Source organism: Vicia villosa, linkage group LG6 (assembly GCF_029867415.1).
Source record: "Vicia villosa cultivar HV-30 ecotype Madison, WI linkage group LG6, Vvil1.0, whole genome shotgun sequence".
In the NCBI taxonomy this organism is placed as follows: domain Eukaryota; kingdom Viridiplantae; phylum Streptophyta; class Magnoliopsida; order Fabales; family Fabaceae; genus Vicia; species Vicia villosa.
In genome coordinates, this window is record NC_081185.1 from 30,650,182 (window position 1) to 30,659,066 (window position 8,885).

Here is an 8,885-nt window from a genome sequence, read left to right on the forward strand (position 1 = left end):
ATCAAATTTTCCATTTAAATCTTCACCTAATTTATTTAAACTTCCCCCATTTACAAGAAAAGTTTGACACATCTCCAACACTAAGGGTAATGTAACTCTCATGTAAATCCCCTGTTCATATGCAAGCACGGTTGGTTCAATTGGAGAAAAGCTTTACAACATAATTCTGCATCCCAGACTCATGCTTTACAACATAATTCTACGGCCAGTAACATAATATTCATTTATTGTTCATAGAGAATTACAAAGAAAATCCTTCTATAAGACACACTATAATACACACAGTCAGTTAATCAAACACTTTGTGTGATACCCTTCTAACCAAATTTCACAACATTGTGGCTCAAATTTCACAGAAATAAGCAGAACAAAGATGATAGGTGAGATAGGGAGAGCAAGTCTCACTCACCGATGGCGGAGCGGAGCTGTGACCGAAAGAGAGGGAGTTTCAACGGTGTGTCTGTGGTGATGCTGCAGAGCAATTCTCGGTGGAGTCGGTGTTGTCACGTTTCAAAATTTCGACGGCGTTGTACTTTTTCACTCCGTTCTTCTCCTTGTCTTCTTCATTCCAAATGCTTTCTTTTACATATAATTTGCCGTTTTTATTTGTTTTTACTTCTGATTTCAAAAATTAATTGGACTAGAGCCTGGACAGTTGCCCAGGGTAGCCAGGCCTTAGAACCGCCCTTGGCTGAGACTAAAGAGCGACTAAAGAGTAGTTATAATTTTCTTTATCTATGTCTTGTGAATTGATTTGATTGTAGTGTTACAAGCTTTATATATTTAGTTTATCTAAAATGTTACTGTAATTTCATGAATTTTGTGAGCTCTCGACACACCAAAAACGGATCAAAATCTTTACAATACAAAAATGTGACTAAAAATACTTCGAAATGAAGTATTGCCTCAAGCAGGAAACACCTATATACATACATCCTACTATCAAATTGATGCTACAACTTACATGTCTCTCTGCTTATGAAAAATAGCCTCTCTGGTTACAAGTTTAATGCCCCTCACCCAAAGCTCAGCAGCTTCAAACCCTCCCTCACAGACAAAATGCACTTCCCTGTTCTTATTTGTAAGCACCCTAAACATTCCAGGTTCTACTGCATCACCTTTGTTGTACCTATTTCTATTTCTATGCAATGTGGAGCTTGGCCCTAACACTGCCTCACAGCACACCACATTTCTCTTGCTTGACTTACCCCAACAAAGAACACCTGCAGAACCCAACATACGTAGTTGTTTTACATGTGGGGTGCCCTTACCACATTTTGTGTGTTTCTGAACGTAGGCACCATCTATTACCAATTTACGAGCAAATTCATCTAGTAGAACATCCTCTGCATCGTTTTTCCCTCCACCGAATTTCCTTGCATGTAAAAGTGCAGTTTCACCTCTTGTATTTTTAGCATTATAATGAGCACCATATGAAATTAAAACCTTACAAATGGATGCATGGCCTTCCCTTGCAGCTAACATGAGCGGAGTGTAGTCTTCTCCATCTAGAACATTGACATCAAAACCTTTGTTGGTCAACAGTGTAACAGCATCCAAATCCCCACGACGAGCTGCACAGTGAAGAGCATAGAAGCCACCGCTATTTTGATTACCCTTTTCGAGTGTGAATTCGAGCATGACCTTTTCAAATAAATCACAGTTATTATTCAATTCAGATAACATTATCGCTGTTTCACCAGACTTATTGCATAGCTTTACATCGGCTCCGGCATATACAAGCAATCGAAATGATTCAACATGACCTTTCACGGCTGCATGCATAACCGCTGAGAAACCACTGTCATCTTGATAGTCAAGATCAAATTCTCCCGATTCAATGACAGTTTTCAATGCTTCAGTATCTCCTGCCTTGGATACAAAAATCAAAGGGGAAAATATGGAAGTATTGCTGGATTTGGGTATCTTGCCGTTTTTAATCACACTCAACACTGCTTGTTGAAAATCATGAGACCACTTGTACAACTCGGCAAGTGAACTTGCAGATTGACATGCAATATTCGCCAAGCCAAAATCAGCACCAGCCCTTGTTAGTACTTTAAGACACTCCTCTTGCTTATATTTTGCACAAATCATCAGAGCAGTGTCACCAGAATCTGTTAAAGAATTCAAGTCACAGCCAAAATCAATAAGGCATTGAATTATTGCTGGTAAGCCTAGACGAGATGCCATGTGTATAGGAAGGTACTCGATCTTGCTGGTTGTTTTGACTAGGGATTCCACATTCGCACCACATTCTAAGAGTATCCTAACAGCCTCGACATTGTCACAGAGGATAGCATGGTGTAGAATGGTTCTTCCATGGTGACAAATATTTGAGGGAACATATTGCAAGAGCAAGTTTAATATAGCACCACTATTTTCAAAATACTCAACTGCACACCAGGTGATACCATATGGTTCTCCCAGTCCAGCACCCACACGGAGTTCTTCACCAGTTGAAGTGTCCCATGACCAAGCTCCAAGCCTTACTTCAAACTCTGTCGTAGCACCATTCTGTAGTTCATTTGTAAAAAAATTCTTGTGAGGCTCAATTAGCATTTAACAATTAAAAGATAGTTTGTGAGAAGATTGATGCAATTATGAGACTATCAGCAGAGTTAACTAATCAAATATTTAACATTAACAATGAAGATCAGATTTTATGTTTTCTAAATTTCTGTTTGGCTGTAGAACCGGCCTAACGACATTAAAAGAGATCGCTGCCTTGGCAGACTGATGACAAAATTTTCAGCTTTAACCAGATGAGGTCACTGACTTCTTAGTTCTTACATGATGATTAGAGTTTGATGGGAATTATTTAGAAAAACTATAATTTGTTTGAAAAATGTAACAGACCATAGTTCACAAATGGAAAATTACAAGAGCAAGAATATATTGGCTGTACATGACTAGGATTCTGCAGAGATGTGTGAAATATTCTCGCAAACTAAACCAAACTGTACTGGTAATCGAAGACTTGAAGGGGGTCAAGATAAAAGTTTACCTGAAGGAGCAAACTGACAACATGGACCTGCCTATGAACTACAGCTGCAACTAGTGCATTACAATCCACATTTGTATGGAGAGAAGGCGTAAGTGACTCTAAAAGCACCCGGTCTGTCGCACTTGCATCCACACCACACTGCCGTTGAAAAAGAGATCTCAAATTTAGCATATTACACCAAGTATTTACCAATAAGTGTACGTTAAATTTACCAATAAAAGTCTATTTAAAAGTCTATAGATGAAGACAGCTAAATAATACTCAAAGGTGGCAGTAGTTTTGTACTCCCTCCATTATCTTTTATAAGCAACTTTTACTTTTAAGATTCATTAAATAATTAATGTATCTAATCTATATATAGTCTAAATACATCGTTTATTCAATGAACCTAAAAAGTAAAATTTGCTTATAAATGAGAATGGAGGGAGTAATATTATTATGTGAGGATTTGTTGACTGTAACTCGTAGGGAAGTCTCTAGGAAGAAGAAATTAGCATGGAGCTAACCTCTTAATGTGCCAGATAATAGCAACCATGCAATTGCGGATGCTGATATCAGTTAACAGTTGTCATTACAAAATATCTAGAACCATGCTGCAGCAGAACACGTACCTTTATAAGTGTCTTAACCACGTCGGCAAACCCCCGGCAGCATGCGGTCACAAGTGCATGTACAGCAATATGAGGTCGGACCAAATCAGAGCTCATGAGCAATTCCACGCACCCTTCTTGTCCATGACAGCTTGCCTCTATAAGAGCTTCTTCACAAGCTGGCTGTGATGCCCCTGATTTAATTAAGATCTCAAGAATATCAATGTGGCCCTCCCTCACTGCTGCAGTAGTTGCAAAGCCTCTGAAGAGCTTTTGATTTACATCAGCTCCCACACTCTGTCATACCATAAAAAATAAGTAAGAATACAACATCGTAGCAACATGGTCAGATATCAAGAACTTCTTATTCATTTAGAATGCCTTCCACATTTCAATTGATTTTGTTTTCTTCTTTCTTTACTTTTTCGCAGTTAACTATGCGTTTAAATTAGTTAACAGACTAAAAGTGTCACTCTAAGTAAATCAGAAGATTAAAGTGAACCAAAACCAATCAGAAATTTTTTATCATCATTTTTCTAATTTTATGTGAGTGGGGCCTAAAGTGGGATGCACCATGCTATATCAAGTCTCAAAATGTGTGAGGCTATGTCACTATAATCAATGAAGGTATCCAAATTAAATGCGTATTTCTTATCTCCGAGCCTTACAATTCACCCTTTTTTTAATCAATTGAATCCATAGAAAACATGGAGAGTTAAAGAGAAGTATGTGTGGGGGTGTGGGTGTCTTCATTTGAATATTTCCAAGCCTAGCTTTAGATTTAGTAAGAAGTGAAAAATAGAAAAATGTCATGAGGAAAAGGGGACATATAATAATAATGTTAAAGACAAACTATAACAATAGAAAGGGAGAAAAAGTTAAGTGGGGACCAATCACCATAAATAAAAGTGTAACACAAGATAATTAAACGGGAAGGTTTCAGAAAATTCAAAATAGATGTTACTTTTTCTTCCCCCCGTAACTTTCAAGATTAAATTCTCTTTAGTTTCAAAAAAAATTAAAGATCATAAGATACATATATAATTAAAAAACAGTTATTTCTTTGGAAATCAAAACAAGAAAGAATAGAGTGAGACCGTTTTGAATTAGCTATTCTTTCTCATCTTCTAACTTTCTATGAAATGAAGCACAAACACCTCACCTCCAACAACACTCAACACTGACACGGAGACACCGGTAATAATTTAAAAAAATAAATAAATTAAATATAATCACATTCTGATGAGAAAATGCATTGGTAACAAACAAACAATAACAACAACAAAAATTCAATAAAAGAGATGAATGAGGAGAAAACTAGCGTTTCATTGGTCATATTACCAGTAACTTCCTGACGAGTGAAGCATTTCCGGCATGAACAGCAAGGAAAAGAGGCGTAACGTCAGAGACAAATTCCTTGAACCCGAAGCTGACCTGGCTGGATGATTCGGGAACCAGAACTAGCTCTGAGCTTCTAGTTTTTAAATTGACGGCACCGACGAAATTGACGTCAACTGAGGGATCGGAAATACAGTCAAGGACCAAAGACAGATCGCCGGAATGAGAAGCTTCTAGAAGGCGACGCGAGACTTGGCCTTCGTAGTCTACCGGAAAAATCTGTTTTGCAGAAAACATGTCGGTATAGGGAGGTTGAATCGCTCTTTTTTTTCTGGTACACGATGTGAGAATTGATAAAAAGAAAAATTGAAAGAAAGAAGCGCCAGGGAGTGAGGAAGACGAAGAGAGAGAATGGTTGATTATTTATAGTGAGATACAATACAGTTGACTGTTTGTTAATTTAATACTAGTAACATTCAATTTTCTTTACGAGTGTAGTGTGTTTCATTTTGCGAGTTAAAACTAATTTTTAATAAAAAAATTTTTTTTAGAAAATCATTTATATTTAGAAACGTTAATTAAAAACTAGTAAAATAGTCTAGGTATGATATGCACGTTTATTTTTAAAATGATAAAAAAATCAACAATATACTTTTTTTATATAAATTATATAATTTATATCATTTTTTATATAAAAAGTATTTAAATCAACAATATTTTTTTTATATAAATATTAATATTACTTAGAAAAATATTTAAACCAACAGTAAATTTGTTTTCGTTATTATTTAATTTTTTATCATTAATTTCATATTGAATAATTTATTCAAAAATATATAAATAAAAAATATTATTTTAATTTGACATTTTAAAAAAATAATAAGTTGTAATTTGATCAAAATTTGTTTTTTATATTTGATTAGATCAAGATCATCAAAAATATTAATAACAATAAAAATCTTAAATTACAAATAAAATTACATATTAACTAATTAAAATATTTGAATCTACAATATATTTATTTTTCGTACATAATATTATTTTATTTTTGATATTAATTATAAAAATACTTTAATGAATAGTAAACTTATTCCCGTTTATAAAAATTACACTGATTAAATAAATGAATTAATTATATTTTTTCAGTTTTACAATATTTTAATTAATGGTTTATTCTTACCATTTTATATAATTTTCACAAAAAGTAGAAAACAAAATTTATTAAAATTTTATTACATTTAATTCACTATAAGAATAAAAAATTATTAAAAAAATTGTATGAGCAATTTAAATAATAAAATAACAAATATATATACTTTAAAAATGAAAATTATAGAGGAGTGGAACAAATCCAAACACCATCAAACTCTCCTCATATCTTTAAATTTTTTTATAAAAATAATACAAAAACTTAAATATCTCCATTTTATTAGTCTTTTTAGATATGATAAATATAATTAAAAAATCATATATTTATTTAAATTTATTTCCAAAATCTCTCTTTCTTCCATATTTGAAAATATATAGAAATAATGATGATTTATTAATATTTGGTTTTATATTTGCTAATTACATTTTTAAAAATGATCGATAAATTTATTTTTTTTTACAAATAGTTATTTCTTTTAAAAAGGTATTTAACTTAAGCTAAAAATAACTTAATTTTTTTTTAAAAGTCAATCGATTGTACAAATGTTTAAAGTTGATTTTAAAAAAATTTAATAGTATCTTAAATGGAAAATAATTATTATTAGCGATCTATTTATCTTGCTTCAAATGTTCTCGTCCCAACAGAGACCTAGTTCCTCTACAGAGTTTACATCTTCGACACTGCCGGTTCGCCGATACTTCTCTTTTTTCCAAACAGGGTTACTCATCTCCCTTATCACCAGTCAGGGTACATCAAGATCAATCATTCGAACTACTTTCATCCCCAAACAGAAATCATAAATCCCCAGCTATCTTCAAAACAAGATGAAGCATCAGGGCCCCGATCAAGATACTTCATATGACATAAACCACATTCACACATCATACAAACATATCCATACATTGCATATACTGCCTCATGATAAACTCATACACTGCATGCAGGTTTCTCATTTATTTTGAGAAACTCATCACATAATACATGCATCATGACATTGCATAAAGACTAACTGTACCTATTTCAAAATACAGGTACAAACATATAAACAAAATCTCCAATCTTCCAAGATCTAATTCAGTTACTACGAACGGTACTGACACGGTCAACTCTCAAAGATCTAATTCTATCATCACGAACGGTGTAGACACGATCATTTTTCCAAGATCTAATTCAGTTACTACGAACGGTGCTGACACGGTCAAACTTTCCAAGATCTAATTCAGTTACTACGAACGGTACTGACACGGTCAACTCTCAAAGATCTAATTCTATCATCACGAACGGTGTAGACACGATCATCTTCCAAGATCTAATTCAGTTACTACGAACGATACTGACACAGTCAACTCTCAAAGATCTAATTCTATCATCACGAACGGTGTAGACACGATCATCTTCCAAGATCTAATTCAGTTACTACGAACGGTGCTGACACGACCGACCTTCAAAGATCTAATTCTATCATCACGAACGGTGTAGACACGATCATCTTTCCAAGATCTAATTCAGCTACTACGAACGATACTGACACGATCAATCTTCAAAGATCTAATTCTATCATCACGAACGGTGTAGACACGATCAACTTTCCAAAGTCTAATTCAGTTACTACGAACGGTGCTGACACGACAAACTTTCAAAGATCTAATTCTATCATCACGAACGGTGTAGACACGATCAACATTCAACAACTACTTCTCAATACAAAGGATCCAGTCTAACGCACGACTCATCCTGGGATACTACCTGACGTACAGTGTATTCTGACAACTATCAACACAGGGGATCCGGTCTAATGTACGACCCATCCTTCAGCCTAACGCACGGCTTTCCAGACATTTATCAAATGTAAATTGGATCCGGTCTAACGTACGACCCATCCTTCAGCCTAACGCACGGCTTTCCAAACATTTATCAAATGTAAATTGGATCCGGTCTAACGTACGACCCATCCTTCATCCTAACACACGACCTTCCAGACATTTATCAAATGCAAATTAGATCCGGTTTAACGTATGACCCATCCTTCTATCTAACGTACGGCTTACCTTGACACTTATCAATACAGTAGATTCAGTCTAACGTATGACTCATCCTAAGTATATCCTTCAGATGGAGCCTAACATACGATGTATTCTGACCCTCAAGTCTATCAAGCTAGATTGCATCTATAAGCCCATCTCAATCAAGTATCTCAACATCCTGGTGGCATCTCTAAGCCCATATCCGATAATAATCTGTCAAGATGGCATCTTTAAGCCCATCTCCGAAAAGTCCCTACATCATCAAGGGCAAATTTCTTGGTATTCTAGTGTTCAATCCTCTTCCACCTTCAGATTCCGACAGGCACACAAGCTAATCTACATCCTCAAGTGTAAGAAGATTAAACAGGGGCAGCTGTCATACCCCAAAATTTTCCCATCATATTATTTACTGTTAAGCTCATTCAAGTATCAAAGGCTCAGGGGTGGACTAAGTGCACACCCTCCTAATCAAAGGCTTCATAATTAGGGTTTAGCTTCTCTCAAAGATCGAATCAAGTTCTAAGACCTAAAATGGATCCCATGGCCTCTCATATGCTTCAAAGGGTCCTCATGCCAAGTTTCAAGCTCTGATTCATAAGATTGGTCAGTCCACTGCTCAAATGGTCAACAGTCGACCAATTGGACCTAAAAGTCAACTATGGTCAAAGTATAGTCAAAATTCCTTTTTTTGGTCAACATCCTCATTTTTAAGTATCATTCATCATTTGATCAAGGGTTGATCATGATTCATCAAGAAAAGTTCATAAATCAAGAAA

The 8,885-nt window shown here is 34.9% G+C and overlaps 1 protein-coding gene across 1 annotated transcript; it reads right to left on the reverse strand.

Moving 5' to 3' along the window:
• Positions 1 to 321: 321 nt before the first annotated feature.
• Positions 322 to 5,347, reverse strand: LOC131611403 (uncharacterized). The gene is made up of 4 exons (XM_058883432.1): positions 4,939 to 5,347; positions 3,619 to 3,894; positions 3,008 to 3,145; positions 322 to 2,517 (listed from the first exon to the last, which is right to left on the reverse strand). Exons 1-4 carry the CDS (start codon positions 5,230 to 5,232, stop codon positions 961 to 963), a joined length of 2,265 nt encoding a protein of 754 aa, XP_058739415.1. The 5' UTR covers positions 5,233 to 5,347; the 3' UTR covers positions 322 to 960.
• Positions 5,348 to 8,885: the final 3,538 nt, after the last annotated feature.

Bases quoted from the DNA above. Each gene is read 5' to 3' on its own strand.
- LOC131611403 (XM_058883432.1), bottom strand. From the start codon at position 5,232: ATGTTTTCTGCAAAACAGATTTTTCCGGTAGACTACGAAGGCCAAGTC. The intron at 3,146-3,618 runs GTACGTGTTCTG...TTTCAACGGCAG, and splicing joins TGGTTAAGACACTTATAAAG to TGTGGTGTGGATGCAAGTGC. The intron at 2,518-3,007 runs GTAAACTTTTAT...AATGAACTACAG, and splicing joins TTGTCAGTTTGCTCCTTCAG to AATGGTGCTACGACAGAGTT.